General features: G+C 35.9%; 1 protein-coding gene across 2 annotated transcripts in view; it reads left to right on the top strand.

Moving 5' to 3' along the window:
* Positions 1-22,394, top strand: part of LOC128998018 (X-ray repair cross-complementing protein 6) — a 69,867-nt gene that overhangs the window by 9,749 nt on the left and 37,724 nt on the right. For both annotated transcript variants that reach the window (XM_054423949.1, XM_054423948.1), the window contains exons 4-7: positions 239-335; positions 6,896-7,076; positions 13,174-13,259; positions 15,264-15,353. In XM_054423949.1, coding sequence (XP_054279924.1) covers positions 239-335; positions 6,896-7,076; positions 13,174-13,259; positions 15,264-15,353 — 454 coding nt within the window. The remainder of the gene's footprint in view (positions 1-238; positions 336-6,895; positions 7,077-13,173; positions 13,260-15,263; positions 15,354-22,394) is intronic.

Below are 22,394 nucleotides of genomic sequence, written 5' to 3'. Positions count from 1 at the left end.
TATTAGAGCTAATAACTAGACTTTTTAACTCAACACATTAGGCTTTATTTATTGTTCCTATTTTTAGTTAGTTTGACTAAGTTTACCATTTCAGAGATAAGAAGTGCTTAAAATTAGCTGTGTCGGTATGGACTAGATGCAGCAATTAATTCTCCATCAAATTTGTTAGGCCCACTATAGTTTTTCTAACTGTCAAAATCCTTTTAAAGGGGTCATTTCAAAAATTGTTTTGTTTTAGATGCAGACTCTGAAAAGATTAAAGCAGAATATGGTTGCACTGATGACTTTTTCTTGGCTGATGCACTTTGGTATTGCAGCTCATTACTTTCACGCAGGTAACATACAAATCTTTTTATTAAATAGAAATAATAATTAAAAATAAATATAATTAAATGTATTAGGCCTAGTATACCGGTAATTAATTTTAACTAGATAACCCGTTGCTCAAAATCCAGCAAAACTGCAGCTTCTAATAAAAGATTAAAGAACAAAAACATAAACAGCAAGACCTCAATCAAATAATCACTGTAAAGTAGTTTCTATGTCTGATTATAAAAATAAAATATGAAAAATATTATGTTGTAAAAATTGTTTAAAGTAATCTACAATATTTTTAATATAGATCCGCCCTCATACTGCTTAGGTTGTCTCTTATGTACTGTGGGTTAGTGCCCTCTATGAGAGCTTAAATGTCAACCACACATTGAAACTGTAAAGCGAGCTTTTCAGACCTAATGTAGCAAGCTTAATTCCTCTCTTGACACCAACCAGTACGACACGTACTATAGGCCTAGCATTTGTTAAATTATTTCTACCATATGTTCTGTTTTAGGGGTTAAATTAGGGGCCCCAACCAAAGTCTTTGGTTGGGAACATAAAGAGGGTAAGCAAGTGGATCCAACAACGGATCTAGAACGGATTCATGTTTAACATTATTAGTTTTGGGAAAAAAACTAAGACTTATTTGACCAAGTGGTGCTCAGATTTTAAAATATCTGCGACATATAAGCATCATTGTAGTGAGGGAAGTCACTTCTTTTGTCTCTTATTATGCACTTAAAAATTTCACTTGCCTCCTCGGAGCTCTTGTCCCTAAAAATTTCTGCCACATTATTAAAAGATTAGGCAAATGGGTTGCCATTGTGACCCTATCTCCCACATATTTTTTCATTGCTTTTTTTGTTTGAATTGTGTTTCATGCGCTGTTGGGTTCCAGTGCCAACATCACACTAATACAATATACATCAGTGCATATTCAGGATCATGACCTTTTTGAGGAGTTAGATTACCTACCCAGTGGTAAAACGTGTCATGGATCTTGATTTGTAGATCCCCTGTGTGATCCTCTCATCTAAATGAACTTCAGAGCTGACCATGGCAAAGGCGGAATTTAATTGACGAAGGGAGTGACTGGCTTATGAATATTGCAGGTCTTACATCTGTTACTGTCACACGGATATGAACCTTGGGGGATTGGTTCTGGTAGGTTGGTGGAAGGATCAGGTAGTTTGGGTCGGACGAGCATGTTCTTCAGGTTTGGAGGATGTCTGTACACGAGACGGGAAGGTTCTTTGAAGAGATCTTTTGTTTGGCTGGACTGTTGTAAAATTTTGAAGCCATAGGAGATTGTTTATTTTTGATGATAGGCTAGGGTGTTAGGTTGTTAGGTTAACTGATTCAACGTTCTTTTGCGGTTTAGGTTTCTGATGTTTGAAATTGTTGGTGGATGCATTAATTTAGGATTTGACAAGTGCAGGTGGATATCCTCTATTCTCCAAGGCAGTCTGGAGCTTTTGGTTATAGGTATGGGCATCCTCTTCCTTACTATTGATCCGGAGGCCTCTTAGGGCTAGGCTGTAGGGGAGTGAACGTTTTGTGTTGTTCGGGTGGCAGCTGTCAAAGTAGAGGTACTTTTGGTGGTTAGTGGCTTTCGTGTGAACTGTTGTTGTTATGATCCCGTTGACCGTTTTGACAGATATATCTAGAAAGTTGATGGTGGTATCAGAAGTTTCCCATATAAATTTAAAGGGGCTACAGTTATTTAGGTGGTTTAAGAAGAGTTCCAGGTTTTCAAGACCATGTGTCCAGATTAAAAACATCATCTATGTAGCGGAACTAGCATAGAGGTTGAAGCGTTTCGCTTTTTAAGAAGGTTTCTCCGACTTTCCCCATATAGAGATTGGCATATGAGGGGGCCATTCTAGTGCCCAATAGCAGTTCTAGGGGTGTGCGATGCATCGAAAATGCATCGAAATTTCGATTCGATTCGATTCGATGCATCGAATCGCGATTCGATTCAGTGGTGGTCAAAAAACGATTCGATTCACGAGGGAGTCAGTATCAATATACGAAAAACGCCTGCAGAAAGTCAATGCAATACCCGCAATACAGGAGCGCGTTGCTGTTGCGTTTCCTTTACGAAGGCGTTCTTATTTAATACATTCTTTGCATTAAATATAGCTTTAATTGTTTTATATTTTTTTGTTTTGACATTGCAAATGATTAGAGGTTTGTTTTTTGTCTTGATGTAAGCAGTGTGTGAAATATTTTACTACTGTGAACCTAGCCAAAACAAGGTAGGTTACTCCAAAATCATTTTTAAAATAAGTCTGAAAAATTGTTACTTAATACTTAACTAGTAAGATTAATGTTATAGACTGATTCATTTGGTATTTTTGTTAGGTGTCTGCCGGTCCCCGTCCCCGAATTTTTGTTGGGGCAAAAGAAAAAAAAAAGAATAATTTATTTCCAAAGAAACACTCTTATATTATTATATCTATTATTACAGAGGAATTAAAATGTTCAAATGAGAATTAAAAATTAAGTTGGCTCACGACCTTTAAGAATAAAGACACAACAGAGCAATTGCCGCACTGCCACTAGCCAGAGCCAGGTCTAGTCGTCTACTGATAAGAGTAACAAGACAAAAGCCGTGACGCAACACTAACAGTGCAAAGAAAACAAAGTCAAAAGAATAGAAAGACTATTTATCCAGACATACTAGTATAATCATTTATTGTTTATTCAATACCTAATTAAAAATATATTTTATTATTTTACATAATAAATTATAAACAAAAGAAATATCTGATATAGTGAACAGATCTGTATCTTGGTTAGATGGGGTTAAAAAAATATATTTCTAAGATCCAATACAATATTTACAACTCACAAATTACATTGAATTAATTTCTTTGAAAATAATCTCTAACAGTTTTGTGTTTTTGAATAAAGAAATATATTTCTTTGTCTCTACTCCCTTGTTTCATCACTTGCATTTTGTCAGCAATTGAAGCAACTGGGTAGCAACCGGGTGGTGTAAGAGGGGAGGGGGAGGGTCTATGACCTTGAATTCACACATCGTTGCCCGGGCCTGGCTGGTGAGACTGATTCAATGTTTTTGTTGACATACTACCCTTCCTTAAGAGAAAAAGACCCTGCTGCTCCAAAAACATTGAGGGTAGTTTAAAAACATTGACCTGTGTTGCCAAGGGCACTAGGCTAGAAGATAGCATTTAACTTTCTTGTCTCTTGATTTAATATTATTTTAATCTTCTTTATATTATTTAAGAGTTACTTTTCGGGTACCTAATTAGTTGTGATATTGTTTGGCTTTATTTTATGGATTTTTAATTCTTTTCATTCATTAGCTATCAAAATCAGTTGTTTTAGGATTTTAATCTCTTGCAGTAGGTCTATACTACTGTATGACATGATATGCATTTTTTAGTCCTTATTAATTATACCATAAACAATGTTTGTATGTTATTTACTGTTTTTGAGTTTTATAGGAAATTAGTTTACACAATATCTTTTCTTCAATGAGTTCTCCACTTGACATGTTGCTTCTAGCCTATTACTATTTTAGGCCCTATAAAAATAATGCCTAGGTAAAGCTGTAGGCCTACTGATGCCAATAATAATTCTTTATTTATGATGATGTAAAAAATAATGTAAGTGTGAGGTTATTATACTAAGGAGGTTAGGAGGCAGGGAATGAATGATACATATTGCATGGTGGAAACATATTATTTTTATTTTCTTCTTGCTTGCAGTCCTGAAGCCGGTCCACAGGCCCTAAACTTGTGATATGTAAATTTATTTCTTAATGGTCTTTTTATATTAAGTTCCATTCAAATTTGTTGTAATTTAGCTACCGGCACCTATTTAGTTATTTAAACAGTTATTAAAATGAGAATGAATGTCTTGATAAAAAAAATATTTTCTTCTTTCTTGCAGTTGAGCCAATTCAAGTAAAAATTATGAAATAGGCAAGTAAAGCAGCTCACTGGTATTTCCAGCAGTTATTCTAATACATATGATTGAAAATAAATATTTTTTCACCTAAAATTCATATGTTAAGTATGAAATAGGCCTAATACCACATCAACAAAAATTTGTATTACACAAATGTGATACATTTTAATTATTGTTAATCCACTCAATCGACAATTATGAATAGAAAAATACCGTATTGCTTCGAATCGAGTTGCATCGAATCGAATCAAAAATCTTTTGAATCGAATCGTTGCTTCGAATCGAAAATTTTTTGCTGCTTCGCACACCCCTAAGCAGTTCCTTTAATTTGTAAGTAGTGTCGGTCTAGAAATTGGAAATTATTCTTTTCTAGAATAAATCTTGTTAGGTTTAGAATGAATAAAGTTGTAGGGAGGGTACCATTAGTCCGTTTCTGTAAGAAATGTTCTATTGCAGATATTCCATGAAGATGAGGAATATTGGTGTATAGGAACGATACATCAACAGACACCAAGAGAGAATTGTTTTGCAGGGGTTGGGGCACATCAGAAAGTTTTTTGAGGAATTCATTAGTGTCTTTGATAAACGAGGGTAAGGTATGGACTATGGGCTGTAAGAAGGAATCAACATAGGCTGAGATACGTTCTGTAAGTGATCCACATCTCCAGCAATTATGGGCCTACCTGGTGGAGGAGTTATGTTTTTGTGAATCTTTGTTAGAACATAGATTTTGGGGGTATTTGGGCTTTCTGGTATAAGCAGTTCAGCTGTAGCTGGTGGGATGTTTTTGGATTTGGCATGAATTTTGATAAGGTTATGAAGTTCTTTAATGAATTTGGCTGTGGGTTTTTCATCGAATAGGCGATAGGTGGAGGTATCGGAGAGTTGGTTTTCAATTTCCTGTATGTAGTCTGTTTTATTCAGTATGACTGTTGTGGAGCCTTTGTCTGCTGGAAGAATCATGATAGAGTCATTTTCCTTCAGGGATTTAATAGCCTTTCTCTCAGTTGGTTTCAAATTATTATTTGAGTTGTCTGTGACGACTTTAGCAAAACTTGGACTAGCTACATTCTGGACTAGGAAATTAATATATTGTTCTATTGGGTGGTCTGATGGAAGTGGAGGGGGATCCCAGTCTGAGGGTGGTTGAAATTTGTGTAGAAAGGGGTCGGCTTTGTTGAATCGTGAATTTGGCTGGCAAAGTAGTGTTTTAAGCGTAGGTTTCTTGCTAGTTTCATAATATCTTTGATTAATTCAAACTGGTCAAAGGTTGGAGTGGGTCAGAAGCTTAGGCCTTTTTATAACACATGTTCTTCAATTGTAGATAATTTGTGGTTGGATATGTTGTAGATTTGTTGCTTTATTTGTGTAGTGTTATCTGCCTGCATGGTGTGTGTGTAGCAGTTTTCTGGTTGGTGGAGAAAGTAGGCAAAATTGGCTGATGTCTTCCAGGCGTGGGTAGGCCTAAAATGGAGGCTAGACTGGGCTTATCGGATATAAGTGGGACATTTTTCATCTGAGGTTGTAGGCTGATGAGACGGTTGTTTCTCAGTTAGGCAAAGATTTGAATTTTTTTTTAGTTTATTTTTAAATTCCTTGTCAGACTGTTGGATAGCCTATTTTTAGATTCCTTGTCGGACTGGTTGTATTAAGAAGAAATAGTCGTTACACAGTAGTGATGGTCAAAACCAGAAATTTCGAATCTCAAAACTGAAACCGAAACTTTCAAAAATCGAATCCCGAATCTCGAATCTCAAAACCTAAACGCGAAACATTTTAGTGTTTTACTAATCTGGTTACAAAGGTCAAGGTTACAAAAATACAGGTAGGTAATAATAAAATGTTAAGTATGCAATCACAACTAAAAGAGATCAACTCCTGACCCTGACATAACATAAATATGTGACTGATAATCTTAAAACCCAATAACTTACAACATAATTTTTTAAAACAACCAACATTAAAATAAATTAAACTCCTAACACCAACATAAATTTGAATATTAGATTAATTAGAACATATTATAGTAGTTAATATTTCTTTGGGTTTAATAAATATTGATAAGAAACCGAATCATACATCTTTCCAGTTATAGTATTTACGATGCCTTTTGAAGTTCAGATTAGCCTACAATTTACTTGTTTCATTACTGTTAATGGCGATGTTTGTCTATTGTTATGAGCTTGTGACACGAAATAACTTCAGTAGTTTCAAAAATCACTGCAAAAATCTTCAATTTCAAAACTTTTGAATCTCGAAACTCGGTGATCGAATCTCAAAACCGAAACTTTTCTAAAGTTTTGATGGTTTTGAGATTTGAGATTTGGTTTTGACACATCACTATTACACAGTATTACAGCAGCGTTGCAGCTTCGATTGCAAACATTCTCACAGCTTACAAAATATTAAACAACTGATAAATAATTTATTCCTCCATAAGAATTGTATTGACTGAGCCTACCTACGCATTATCCCCGTTTGGCACATATATCTTGAAGATTCGTCTAGTATTTTGCTATTAAACCAGTCTTTTACTCACATATAAAGCCCATGTTATCGAGTGGCCAAATTCACGTATCCCTAATAAGGTTCTCAATATGCCATAGTTTCAATTGTCCTGTTCTTTTTTTACATGTAGCCGTCATCAATTAGATGACAAGAGAATCGTACTGTTCACCGATGACAGCAATCCACATCGGTCATCAGATGAAAAGGCTCATATGGCACGTAAAAGAGCACTAGACCTCCACAAAGTCAAAGTCAACTTGGATGTAGTCCCAGTTGGAAATGATGCCTTCAACTACACTGAATTCTACCAGGTATTGTTCTCAATGTTCGGTTGACTATAAGTTTAGTTTGTCAAAACACGTTTTTCAAATTCTATATTTGAACCTTTAGGCTGTCATGCAATGCTCATAATTTTTGTTGAAGTATTAAGTAGGTTTATGCCAGTATTTTTTGTGCTGGAGTGTTGTCATGTTGTAGGTCCTAAGAAAAAAACATGACAAATATGCAGTTAATTCTAATTAATATTGAAGCACAATGAACTCTCACTGTGTGGACTGATTTGAGATACAAGTCGTCCAGGTGAAATCAAATAATCTTAATACACTCAACTCCCGATTAACCGTAATCGTATTAACCGTCTTGCATAATTCCAAACACAAGTCAATGTTTTTAAACTGTATGTCAATATTTTTGAAACTGCTGGGTATTTTTCTCGGAAGGAAGGTCAGTAGGATGTTAACAAACCATAAATCACTTTCTCCAACCATCCATTCAAGGACATAGACCCCTTCCCCCTTACCCTCCTGATATGTTTGCAATAAAATATTCCGATTGCAGAAACAATTGTTTTACAAAACATGAAAGTAAGAATTAAAAAAAAACGTTACTCTGTTCAAAAACAGAAAACTGTTAAAATGCATTATTTCCAAAGAAATTAATTCACAGTATTTGGTGTTTTGTTAATATTTTATTTGATCTTAAAGACTGTACATAGGCCTATCCTTTGTATTTTCGTTGTATTCATATATATGTGTGTTATTCTTTATGATTTCTGTCAAATACAAGATTCATTTATGGGAGTTGAGTTTTAGACACAGGTGATAAAACACTTTTTACAGGGAAAGTTAAACAGTGCATTATGAGTTTTAGTATATTAACAGTAGCTATGTATTCAAAAGTGTACATTATTTCAATATTATCAGACAAAATTTTTCCAAGGCAACTTGCTGTAACTACCTGTTGTAGGCCTGCGCCTAATCTCCCCCAACCTCACTGTTGCATTCACATTTGTAGAGATGATCGTATACTACTTCGCATAAATACTGTGTAGTTTATATTGGCAATTCCTGTATAAGCTGTATTGAAATTTCTGACTGAAACGGTATAACAGTGTGTTTTAAAATGGTAAAAGATGTCCATATTACTTATCATACTTATTTCAATATCCACACCGTCTCTGTATAAAATAAAAATGGTTTAAATACCTTTAACTGTCAGGTGATCCTTTGAGTAGTATATTACACTACTGCAGTTTCAGCCCTCAGGGGGCTTTCTTCAGGTGTCGAAGGAGGTCAAAATTTTTCATTCATACGAATTCGTCACATTAAAACTACGAGAACACAAATACGACTACGGACACGAACACGAACACGAACATAAAAAACGAATACACACGTAAGAGTCACAAACATTTCCCATGGGTTAATTGATGCGCGACGCGTGCGAGGAGCTAGCCTAGACTAGCGTTATCATTGTTGCAGTCCTTTGTCCACCCCCTCCCTTATCTTTTGTTGCTGATAGTGGAACCGACCGTTCTGCCAACTTCAATGCTGATTCATATATAATGTTCGATTTGAACCCTCTTTGTTCATTTAGTACATTCTGGGGTTCTTTTTTGACGGCCTTATATATTTCAAACTCTTCCATAGTATCCATGAATCGGCCTTTATTGCATTTATGGAGAATTTCGAGATTGTCGTGAATGGCGGAGTAACTGTGGTTATTATCAATTAAATGGTTGGCGTAGGAAGATGTTGATTTAGTATTATGTTTGCCTGGTAAATGTTCTTTGAATCTGATGTTAAAAGACCTGGCAGTTTGACCAATATAAAAGCTGGGGCAGCTGCTACAATTTAATTTATAAACTCCTGTTTTTTGCATGATATTTGTGTTATTGGAGGGCTTCTTACGGTCCTTTAATATGTTAGCTAGTCTGTCTGATGTTTTGAAGGAAACAGTGATATTATTCTTTGAGAGCTCACGCTGTACTGTGTTATTCAATACATTACCATACTCGATGGCAACATACTGCTGTTCTGGCTTATGGGTTCTGTTTTCCCTATGTAACTGTTTATAAATCAGCCGATCGACCATCTCGATCTTATAACCGTTTGACATGGCGATAAATTTGATGGTATTGAGTTCTTCCATATAATCTTCATGGCTGAGAGGTACTGTTAGGAGCCTGTGTACAAAGCTGTTATATGCGGCTAATTTGTGATTCATAGGGTGGTGTGAGGAGCTATGGATTGTTTGGCTGGTCGTGGTGGGCTTTCTATATATTTTAAACTGAAGGTTGGTGTCGGATCTTGTAATTGTGAGGTCTAGGAAGTTGATGGCATTGTTCTGCTCTTCTTCTAATGTAAATTTTAATTGCGTGTGAAAGCTGTTAAAATGGTTGCATAATAACTTTAACTGTCTTTTATTGCCATTGAATATTAAAAATGTGTCATCTACGTAACGATAGTAAGTTATAATCTTCTGGGTGTGTGCATTATTACTAGACCACAATTTTTTGTTCTCTATGTGGTTAAGAAAGATTTCGGCCATTATGCTTGATAATGGGGATCCCATGGCCAGACCTGTCTGTTGAGTAAAAAATTTGTCTTCAAATTTAAAATAATTTTGTTTTAAGACTGTTTTGGTCAGAGATATTAGTTCATTGATGGATTCTTTGTTCAAATTTGAATTTTTGTCTAGATTGTCTTTCAGTATTTTAATAGTCTCGTCCACTGGGACGTTTGTGTACAAATTCACAATGTCAAACGATGCCAGCATATAAGTATTTTTCAGTTGTTGTTGTGTGAGTTTGTTTACTAGATCTATTGTATTTCTTATACTATGGTTGTTTTCAAGGACAACTTCCTGCCGGATAATTTTATCAAGTCTCTTAGCAATCTTGTAAGCGGGTGACGGGATGAAGTTTACCAAAGGTCTGATGGGGGTGTTGGGTTTGTGTATCTTTGGCATTCCTCTTAAGATGGGGGGCTGGGGATTGGTTACTTTACTGAGTTTAATTTCGTTAGCTGAAAGTAGGTTAGTTGAGTGGCTAATTATGCCATTAATTTCTTTGGAATAGGATTTTGTGGGATCTTCGTTTATTTCCTGAATGTTGTTGTCTCTGAGAAAGCTGTAAACTTTGTCGCAGTACTCATGTTTGTAGAGGATCACTGTTGCGTTCCCCTTATCGGCCTTTGTGACCACGGCGTTGTTGTCAGTGAGCTTATCTCTGAGACTCGTTGCAACCTGTCTCAGTGACCTAAACCTGTTCTTGTATTTAGTCGATGGTGAATGTTTCACGGCCTTATTAATCTTGTTTACGAGCATAACTCTAGCAATTTCTTTAGATTCTTCGTTTTTGATTGTTTTAACCGCTGTTTCACTCTGTAGAAGTTCAGATATGAAACAATTTTTTTCTGTTGTTAGTAAAGTTAAAATTCAAACCTTTGTTTAGTAATTCCAATTCTTTCTCAGAAAATTCTATGGTTGTTTTGTTAACAACTCTAGGGTGAAAAACATGGTTGCATTTGATGATTTCCTCTTTTATTTGGGTTTCAACTAGATGATCTAGTTTCTTATTTTGGGTTCTTTTCTTTTGTAGAATTTTCCTATTTATTTGATTGTGTATTTCATTTAAAACATTTAACTGTGAGGTGTGAAGAGAATTTAATAATTCAATGTGTTTATTGAGAAGAAGTTTGTTGAGTCTGGATTTCTTTGAGAAAAGTCGTTTAATTTCAGTTTTAATCCATGTGATCTCGGCAATTCTCTTGGCTTTTTTAGCGGCATGTGTTTTAGAATTTATTCTTACATTTATGTATTTTGGAATTACGCCATATTCTAAACACCTCTTATTAAAATTTATGTTCTCAATAGTTTTCAATAGCTTAATCTTGACGTCCTTATATTGGTAGGCTATTTTTGCTTGACTAGCTTGTAATTTCATGGTGTTAGCCTCCGAATCACTTTAGTTAATAAAAATAGTCTGTATAAAAATAGTCCAAATTACATGGCAATCAAAATTTTTAACAAGCTACCAAAAAGCATAAGTAAAAATTCATCAAAAAATACCTTCAAAACCCTACATAAATTATTATTGGAAAAATCTTACTATAGCATTGAAGAATTTTTTGCTGGATAATTTTGAAGGGTAGGTTGTGCCACGGTTTAAGAAAGAGTCTTAAATTATTATTATTATTTATTTATTTATTTATTTATTTTTTCTGTAGTAGTATTATATACAGAGGACAAAAGCCTATATCCTGTCCTGATACAATATTGAAAAAGCTCCTATCTATGTACATTGTACTCCAAAAGATGTTATGAGTTAATAGAGAATTTGATTTGATTTTATATTCTGCAGTTTTTAAAATGGTCCTTAGCTGAAGGATCCTATTTCAGATTAAGATAATTTAGGTACATATACTTATTGTTTTGAAATACAGTCCAACCTGATACAAAATACAAAATACCAAATACAATACAGCTGTTCCTGATGATTGGGCTTTAATTAATGATCCTGGCTAATGAAACAGCTGATCTTAGTCAGTAACAAAGCTACACAGATCATCTCACACCATTCTACACTCATCCTTCACTCATATTTGGGTTAAAATATGCACCTAAGTGGCGTCCCCATCTTAATGATTGATAATTGATAATTGAACCTCGGTACAACAAATCTGATGGGACCCAACTGAATATTCTTTATATCAAGGATTTTGTTAAAACGAGGTTAGTTATATTGAGGTTAGGTTTGTAGGAATTTCTCTAATCGAGGTTCAGAAACAGCATCGGGCAATATAGGTCGAGATTTGACCCTGATATTCACAATTACACAATTAAGTAGCATAGGCTACAATACTTTACAGTGTGATATTGGCATTGTAAAGTACAATCTTGATTACCCGGGGTAATACTAATAAGGTGGAGGGAGACTACGGATTGTGAAAACCAAGGTTAATCCAACATGGTATGAACAAAAATGGACAAACCCATAAAAACACTGAAATAGTGTGTAAATAAAAATGTCCATTATTGTCACAATTTACATTTTTTATCCACATAATAAAAAATAGCCATTACACAATCATTAATATTGCGCAATCATGACATTTCAAGTCATTGACCTTGGTTCAGTTTACAAACTGAAACGTTTAAAATCACTGCTTACTCTAACCCATCTAAAATCTAGCCAACACTGTAGAACAACAATAAATCATGTAAATAACAAAACAAGGCAGTATAGAATTTTGTAAGCTACTGCTCGTGATAGGCTGATAGGCTACAGTACTCCTTTACCCTTTATCACAACAGAGGAATGTAAACAATAATAATTAACTAGCATTGGTGTTGTATTAAAAACAATAAAAATATTAGATAAATTATCGTAAAAGGGTATAATCATATCCTACTTAAAGGAAATAAAAACATTTGTAAAAGGAATATAAATATAATGATGTTGCTATTCTTTCTCTTTGTTCTCTATCCAAAAGCTCAACAAGTCACCATAGTTGCTTATCACCCTAAGTTTACTAAGCATTACGACCTCATCAGTCCTCAGTGAAAGAAATCAGTTGTGACATAGCTCAAAGCAGACTGATGTGTAAAACTGAGCAATCTAATTTTACCGCAAGCGTTGACGTCACCTTTCTATTATTTTCATCAAGAAACTGAGATTTTTCAAAAACCATAATGTGAGTTGAGGGGGCTCATTATATCGAGGGAAAGATAGAACATTCGTTAAGTAGAGGTTAAATTTGCTATGTAGAAGTCTGACAATGATAAATTTGTTAAATTGAGGTGTCTCATTACAGCTGGGATTGTCGAAGATTCGTTAAATTAAAGTCGTTGATATGGTTTGTTCGTTATGTAGAGGGGGTATACATTGTGTCTTATGGAGAGTTCTAGGTTATAAAAAAATTTGTTATGTCATGGTATTTGTTATATCGAAGTTAGACTGTACTAACCACGTTTGATCTGGTAGATAAATAAAAATACCTTAGCATTTTTATTAAAATTATTAAAAATATATATTGTTATTTGGGGTTCATAATTGAAATATCATTTTCTGAATCTATGGTCCAATGTCATTTCAATCAACTAGGTATTATGCTGTGCCTGTTTCAGGAGCTTGTTGAGACTGTAAATGGCGAACCTGAAGGTGATTTTGAAGCAACTGCAAAGCTGGATGATCTTCTTGAGAGAGTTAATAGGTAAATAAAGAACTTTTTGTCATACTACAGAAAAAACAGCTGTTGCAATACATGCCTTGCTGGGCTAAAGTTGTTCTTTTTCTCCCTGAGGTGATAAAGAGCTTCATTTTACATTTTTTTAACTCTTATACATTTTTACACCCTTGGGGGTTGTGCAATTTTGTTCGGGGTTTAAAGGCCTATAACATATTTAAGTTTAGGGATGGTTCAGTTGTTAATGTCGGTTTCACGAGTTATTAGCAAACAATTAAAAACCAAGATTTGATTTATAAAAGTTGGTTTTAGTTTATTGGTTTTTGTGCAATTTTGTCAGGATCGTGGTAGTTGGTTAGAAGGACAAAAAAAGGTAAAAAAAATATTAAAAACATTGTTTATACCGACTGGAAAAACCGGGAGAACCGTGAAAAAGCCGGGATTTTTTTTAGCGATTCCAGGATTTTGATTTTAGCCCCGGTAGAAGATTGCAATCGAATCGTTAAACGCGCATTTGCCCTGATCGCAGAAAACTATGATGACGTTTCTGTGACCGCGGAAGACGACGATGATGGCTTTGGGAAATATTCATGATTTTGCCGCGATCGCTAACGACAACGAAGACGTTTCAGTGACCTTGGGAGTCAATGATGATGACTACACGGCCGCGGAAGATTTTCGTGATTTTGCTGCGATCGCGGAAGATGACCATATTTCTGTGGTTGCGAAAGACAATGATGATGTCTGCACGGGCGCAGGTTCATGATTTTGCCGTGACTGAGGACGATGACGACAGCGTTTCTGTGACTGCGAAAGACGATGACTACGTTTATACTGCGGTGGGAGATTTTTGTGATTTGGCTGGGATCGCGGACGACGATGGTTATGTTGTTTCCGTGGCCGTAGGAGACGACGATGATGTATACATGGCCACGGAAGATTTTTGTGATTTTGCCGCGATTGTGGAAGACCACGAACACGTTTTCGTGACCTCGAAAGACGATGATGACGTCTACATGGCCTTGGAAAATATTCATGAATTTGCCGTGATCGCAGACGACAATGACATTTCCGTGACTGCAGGAATCAATGATTATATCTTCACGGCTTCAGATTTTTTAGTGATTTTGCCACGATCGCAGAAGACCATCCTAAGGCATAATTCATCTTTATATTTGTTTGACGCAATTCATTGTATATCAAACTTGCACTGTGAATGAATAAAGAGAAATTGAATTGAACCACAATCACGTTTTAGTGACCGTGAAAAACGACGATGATATCTATTCGGCCGCAGAAAATATTCATGATTTTGCCGCGATCGCGGACGACGAAAATGATGTTTTTGTGACCACAAAAGACGATGATGATCATGTCTACATGGTGGCGGAGGATGTTCATGATTTTTCTGCGATCACGGACTACGATGATGACGTTTCCGTGACCGCGGGTGTCAATGAAGTTGTCTACACGGCCACAGAAGATTTTCGTGATTTGCCGTGATCGTGGATGACAATGATGACGTTTCCGTGACCGCAGGAGACGACGATAATGTCTAGGAGATGACCTCGGGAGATGTCTAGGATTTTGCCATGATTATGGAAGACTGTAATGACGTTTATGTCACCGTTGGAGGTGACCGCGGGAGATATTCAGGATTTTGCTGCTATCATGAGAGATGATGTTTCCGTGGCCTTAAGGAATGATGATAATGAAAATGATTACTTTAAAGAGGATTATTATTTTTTCAACACTAGCTCACTGAACTTTGGAACTATTTAAAATATACAAATGTGATGTATATTGATGTGTACCTAAGCTGTAAGTCTTAAATTGGTTATAGTTTTAGTGGAACTAAACATGTACGCGGGAATTAATATAATGTTTAAGTAGGAAACATTCACACGGGAACCTGGAAAAACATTGAAAAACCAGGGAAAACGTGGACAAACCTGGAATTTCACTTAAAAAAAATATTATACACCCTGTAAAAATAAAAAAAGATCAATGTTTAAAATATGTTTGTTTCAGATACGAGTACAGAAAGAGACGCTATGCCAAACTCAGATTCAGCCTAGGACAAAATTTATTTTTGGGTGCATCTCTTTATACATTGTACAGGTATGTTCATCCCCCCATTACCAAGACGTTGTGCTTAAATTAATGTAGAAAACGTGTCATTACTTCAAAAGTAAAAATATTATGTGCACAGTAATTAGGTTCCTCAAAATGGAAGATATCACAATATATTTATTGTGTATTCGTGATAGATTAATTTTTTATACTTATTTTTATTATGTTTTCCCTTATCTTATGAAGACAAATAAAAAATTATCTGAAAACAACTTTTTGCTGGATGCACACACAGTAAAGATAAGCAAAACGTATCAAATTACTCATTTTAGCTGCATATTTGATGACCATTTTGGTACTTCTTGCTTATAAAAACACCTTTTACTTTTTAAAGGTTTAAATATTGTATTCCATATTTTAAATACAATCAGTAGTTATGCTAAAAATGTATGGTTTCTGCTAGTGATGTTTCGGTTTTAAAAAACTGTTCTCAGTTCCAACAGTTCTTGGGAAAATAACCGGGACTGAAAATCATTGGAAAATTGTCGGTTCATTGGTCCAACGAACCCATCAACATGCGGTACTTTACATATTTTTGTTCTTAAAAAGATTTGTTGTATATTGTTATTTAAATGGTAATTAGAACCCTCTAATATCTACAACAATAACATATAAAACTCATAAATGCTATTGTTACCAATAAGTGATGATAAATAACATAGACTTTTCAGCAAACAACCTACACCATTTTCGTTTGATTGGTGGACCGCAACCACCACAACCGTCTCCGCAGCAAAAAAAAAATTGTCCGTATTGCGGCTGACGATGTTTGTGTCTCCACGATTGTGAGAGATGTTAACGATGATTCCACGAACCCGTGAGATGATAATGATATCTCTGTGATCGCCTTCAAGGAGTTACAAGCTGTAACTTGTAATTTCCATTGGGCAATCAGCTTATTTACCAATAATATTAGTTTGTAGTTAATTATAAAACAGGCTTCAGATGAATATCAATATTGCATCATAAGGCTTCTTCTTCAATCTCACGATTTCAGGCTAGGCAAAAGTAAAACTCAAGAAGAAAGAAAATAATAAATACACGGTTAAAATTTAGTGTTTGCGTTACTTTGATTGTAATATTGCACTTTTTTTATGTCTGATGTGTCGATGGTGTATTAAAGTAAACCGTCTTGTTTCTGATTCATCGGATTGCAGCACCACAGTTACGTAGATATAGATTTTTAATAAAGTATTTTTGTCTGTTGATTCGATAATTTTTTTATGGCGAAGACCCGACGACGCGCATATGAATCCTTTGATATTTGTCGTAGTCGTAGACCCTAGACAACTCGTCTCCGGATTTTCGACCAAACTGAATTCGACCCGATTTTTCGGATATCCGAACACCTCTATTCTGAACTATTATCAAAAGCTGGAAGCACTGCTACCAACAGAAGTAGTTGTAATTTTTAAATAAACTCAAGTATTAAAGATTAATTTTCGTGTGTGTACATTTTTTTCCAATTTTTTCACCGGAACCGAGAACCATTTTCAGCCAAGAACTAAGAAACAAACCGTTAAAAAATGGAACCGACACATTACTAGTTGCTTCGTAGTTAACAGTGGCCCATTCCTAATTTAGAAGTGTTTTACGTGTGAAATGTTTTCATTTAATTTAAACTGTCGTCAAATCTCTGTCAGCATTAAACCAAGTTTCTATATAAACACTTTGACCAAAATAGAAGGCATAGTAAAACCATAGACTAACCAACACAAGTAGATTTCTCATCCTATTGTCAAATTTGAAACTTGTGTTTTGTGTCTAGTTCATGTTGGTGACACTAGGCGCTAGTATTGACGATATTTTGTTTCTACTGTATATGGTTAATTTCATAAAATTACAAATCACTAGCTGTTGGCCCGTCCTACGTACGGGAATCAAGTAGTCGATTATCTTATCTTATCTAACAGGGGCAGGTCGAGACCTTAAAGCACTTCATCCGAAATCGAATTATTGCGCACCCCAGATAATTGTTTTCTTGTTGACCTTACAAGTTAAGGCGCCCAATGAATGCCTGTAGCTTCCCAATTAGTTCATCCTCAGGAAGATATCTTCCTCTAGCCGTATTTCCAAGAGTTATCGTCTAGCGTCAGAGAGCTCGTTACAATCAAAATGTAAGTGATCAGCTGTCTCTTCTGACCTATTACAGTACCTACAGATCGGTTCACCATCATACAAGCCCATCCGTTGTAAATGTTTCCTGAATCCCCCATGACCAGTTATCAGTTCAACAGTTAATTTAATTCTTCGTCTGTCTAGTCTCAAGAGGTCAGAGGCAACCTTTTTGGAAGGCCTAAACAGAGTAAGCTTGCTGACCCTAAGAAGGGGAACATCGAACCAGCGTTTGCGATGCTTTTCCTTGGCCCATGATGCAATCGCAGAACATGCACTGTTTCGTGAGATGCCACATAAGGGTTGTGGGCCTATCACTGTTGTCGCAGAGGCAGTGTTTGCCAATCTATCTGCAGCATCATTACCTTTTATGCCTGAGTGTCCTGGCACCCAGCAAAGCGTGAGGTAATTTCTCCTACCCAACTCAGACACAGAAGCAAGACAGTCCCACACGAGCCTGGAGTTGAATTCGTAAGAGTTTAGTGCTTTTAAGGTCGCTTGACTATCAGTGTAGATATTGATTATTTTGTCTCTGATATTTTTGTTAAGATGTTCCTGAGCACAAACCAGGATGGCAGTGACCTCCGCTTGATAAACAGTTGTGTACACCCCCATGGGAAGACAAGCCAGTGCCTCCATTTATCCAATGCGCACCTGCTCCAGTGCCCCCATTTTTTATTTTAGAACCATCAGTGTAGCATTCTAAATCACCTGTGGGTATGGGTCCTTTTCCGCCAGACCAATCCTTCCTATCTGGTATTAGTACTTTGAAAGGCTGTCCAAAGGAGTATTTTTTGGACATGTGATCTGAAGGCAAGTCCAATTCATCATTTGTACCACCTGAACAATTTTGGACTGCCCTTTATTGTTTCCTGAGGTTATTGTTTCCTGAGGTCCATTAGTTTTCGCATTTAAGGCGTTGGGCTGTTTTTCTTGCTACCACCTTGACGTAAATGTCGATAGGTAGCATATCAAGCAGACAATCTAGAGCCGCTCCAGGACAGCTACTTACTGCCCCAGTTATCATTATAAGAGCAAGCCTCTGAACTCCTGCTAAAGCTTTGACAGCTGTAGTAGATTCCATCTTTGGCCACCACACAAGCGAACCATATGTAAGGGCGGGTCGGAAAACAGATACATACAGCCAGTGCAAAAGTCTAGGCTGTAACCCCCATGTTCCACTTACCATCCGCCTGCATGCCATAAGGGACCACTTGCCACGTTCAATTACTTTTTGAAGATGTGGTCCCCAGTGAAGTGATCTGTCCAAAATTACACCAAGGTACTTCACCTGATTCTGCAGCTCTATCACAGTGCCCTGCAGTCTTAGTGGGCCGATCCCATCCAGTTTCCTCCTTCTTGTAAAGGGTACCATTACAGCTTTCCTGGGATTAATAGAGAGCCCAACTTCCTGGCACCATCGGTCCACCACCCTTAAAGCTCTATTCATAAGGTCAGTTATGGTTCCATGGAACTTTCCAACCACAAGGAATGCAACATCATCAGCGTAACCTAAGGCGAAAACCCCACTTTCATTGAGGGTCCTTATAATATAAGGTCGTCTGCTACCAAATTCCAAAGGAGGGGAGAGAGAACCCCACCCTGGGGGCAACCTCGAGTAGTTCTTGCCTCGATCGTGTCATTATGGAGCGAGAGCCTGACCTTCCTACTGTGAAGCAAGGATTCAATCCATCTACATATGATACCGTGAAAATCTCTTGCTCTCACCGCATTAAGAATCGCTAAGGGTGTCAGTGTTATCAAAAGCACCCTGAATATCGAGAAAGGCGCCCAGAGCCACTTCACTGCTCTCTAGAGCCTTCTCTATCTTGCTTACAAGTTGGTGCAGCGCGGTCTCGCATGATCTTCCTGAGACATACGCATGCTGATTGTTATGAATAGGATGTGTCCTGAGAGCTGTATCCATCATATATCTTGAGACCAACTTTTCTAGGATCTTAAGGAAGAAAGAAGATAGAGAAATGGGTCTAAATGACTTAGGATCAGTGTAACTATCCCTCCCTGGTTTTGGAATAAATGCAATGCGAGAATTCAGAGAAGTAGTCGATTAAAACTGAATATAATTCAGAACAGATAGTTTACACGCATAAAGAAACATTCTGAAAGTTTTAATAGGGAAAATCATCTTGTAAACAAAATCACGTGACCACCTATTTCCTTCATCCTATTATAAGCCTATACGATATGCATTTTAAATCCGATAATTTTACAATAAAACAGTGATTGTATCGATTTGAAAAGCCTTGAAGTGGGATTGGCGGTCGATTCACACACACACATTGGTTTAAAGTACAGTAGCCACATATCACCTTCCATTGCATACCATCGCCTAAAGAGTACCTTATTTTACCTCAGTCTTTTGCCAGTGAAACCTTAAGAGGATTTTGGGCTCCCAATCACTTCTATCCCATACCTCTTCTAATGTTGATCCCAGTGTGCAGAAGTCTTTCATTGCTTGGTCCTCCAAGTGGTCGTCTTACTTGTGGTATTCATTTGAATACATTTTAAAAGTTGATCTATCTTCTCTCCAACACGCATAGCCATATATCTGGCTATGCTCTCTCTTAGTCCTCTGTTCTTTTGTATCTCAACCTCTGTTATCTTGAACTGGTCCGTATATTTTCTCTAAACTCTATTCTCAGAGCGAGCAATAAGGTTTTTCGGTTCTTTGGCCAGTGCCTACGTTTTTTAACCATACAGTACAACTGGAATAGTTATGATACGGTATAAATTGATTTTGGGTTCTACTGAACCCTTGCAGCTTATTGGACATTTATATAGAGAGAGACCTACCACACAAATTGACATTTGCTTTGCCAACCAAAAATTTGGTATGCCGAAATAGTTCTGACATTTTATAAATCGTCTACGCCTACCCTTTATAGCAATTTCACTTCATTATTTGCTAAATATAAGTAAACAAAGTAAATTAAAAACATTAACATATAGATTGTTTTGAATTAGCTGTTAAGTTAAAATAATATTCATAAAAAAAGAATTGTCACCTGTAAAAGTAATTTAAAAAAGTAAACATGATAGTAAGCTAGTGATGTAATATTTCTATGTTTATTATCAATACCGTTATCCGTTCTAATATCCGTGATAATTACCCACCACCATTGAATATAATTTATGTACATCGTAATTTCCCATATTCATTTATTCAAACGATAAGCTACAGTATTTAGGTTAAAAAATAATAGTGATATTTTGCCTACATCAGCGCACCCAAACTTAACTATTTGCAGTATCCTAAGTATGATAACATGGTATATAATCTATGTCATCCATCTATTATTCTCTGGATAAAACCCTTCAGAGTTTGTGGTAGTAATTCAAAATCGTGATTCCTGATCATCCTTGATCTTCTTGTTTGAGAACAAGAATTTATTGTTAACAAAAAGCTGCCAAGATATGAATTAATACATGTAAACATTGTTATTTTCCTACTCTTTCCTCAAAAAGTAGATCAGTAAAACAGTTTGCATAAGCTTTTCTTTGAAGACTTGTGGACAGAGCCTCGATTTGTATACTCGTTTGTTATAACTTATCTCTGTGGTCTACTCATCTCTACTAATAGTACTTATTTCCTATAATCAATGTAAAAAGCATATACTAAATCAAATAACCTCAAAGTTCCATAGAATATTTTTATATCCATCCAGCTAATAATAATAATAATAATAATAATAATAATAATAATAATAATAATAATAATAATAATAATAATAATAATATCTTTATTGCCGTGAAACAAATATAAAATTGCATGGCATCCGTCAACATTTAATACAGGTATAACAAGCGACAGCAAAACAAATAAATACAACAGCATAAAACAGTTAATAATACGAATGATTAAAAAATTACACAGAACTTGTCATTTGATTGATTTAGAACCTCAGAGCAGCCGAACACCATCTACTCATTTGTGTCAAAAAACTCACCCACAGTATAATATTCTTTATTAATCAGATATCTTTTTAAAATCCGTTTGTACCTTTTTTCGTTCCTTTCTTTCCTTATTTGTTCAGGAAGACTATTCAAAAATCTCACCCCCGTCTGAGAGGGCAAGCTTGAGGCTGCACGGGACCTGTTTTGGGCCAACCTATATTGTTCTCTGCCTCTAGTTGAATACGAGTGAATGTCCTGGCCTTGTGTTAGGCTGCATTTAAATTTAGAAAACGTGGCAGCTTCCAAGATATACAGAGAGGCAAGAGTAAGCAGGCCTAGCTCCCTGAAGATGGTCCTACAAGACTCTCGCACCTGTAGTTTAGCCACTATTCTGAGTGCTCTCTTTTGAAGACGGAATAACCTGTGGAAGTCCGCTTCTGCACATCCACCCCAAATTTGAGCTGTTTAGTTCAAACAAATTATATTGCACTAAAACAAACCCAAAATTTTAAAGACTGCTCTAAAAAAAATTAGATCATTTAGTATTTTTTTTTTACTAAGTAAATTTAAATAGTCTGCCATCCTCCCACTGAATAAATGAACTTGTAAATGATTATAGCATTACAAACAGTGTAAATAAATAAGTCAACCCTACGTATGCCATTTCATTTTTATCCAAATGCTGAATTTGTATCACAAAAGCTGAATGTTTACAGCTGTTACGTTAAGAAAATGGTATAATACCAAAAGCTAGTCTAGAATGTATGTAAAAAAGGAGGTGTGGCATTGATGGCTAAAAATAATTTAAATAATCTAAAAATTAAGAAAATTTCAACCTCTATAATACAGGAAACATGTGAGGAAACATGTGTTTTTGAGTGTTGTGCGGTGAAGTGTTGTACCAACAATTATCAGTTTGTACTATTAGGAGTTTATCGTTCCCCAAGCGCAAGCAGTAAACTATTTTTAGATAAACTTAGTTTTGTGATTGACAGGCTC

Source organism: Macrosteles quadrilineatus, unplaced genomic scaffold, assembly GCF_028750875.1.
Source record: "Macrosteles quadrilineatus isolate MER2022 unplaced genomic scaffold, UCM_ALF_1.0 Scaffold_7__1_contigs__length_78375512, whole genome shotgun sequence".
In the NCBI taxonomy this organism is placed as follows: Eukaryota; Metazoa; Arthropoda; class Insecta; order Hemiptera; family Cicadellidae; genus Macrosteles; species Macrosteles quadrilineatus.
The sequence above is the reverse complement of the archived record's forward strand: the minus strand, read 5'-3'. Positions and strand labels throughout refer to the sequence as shown.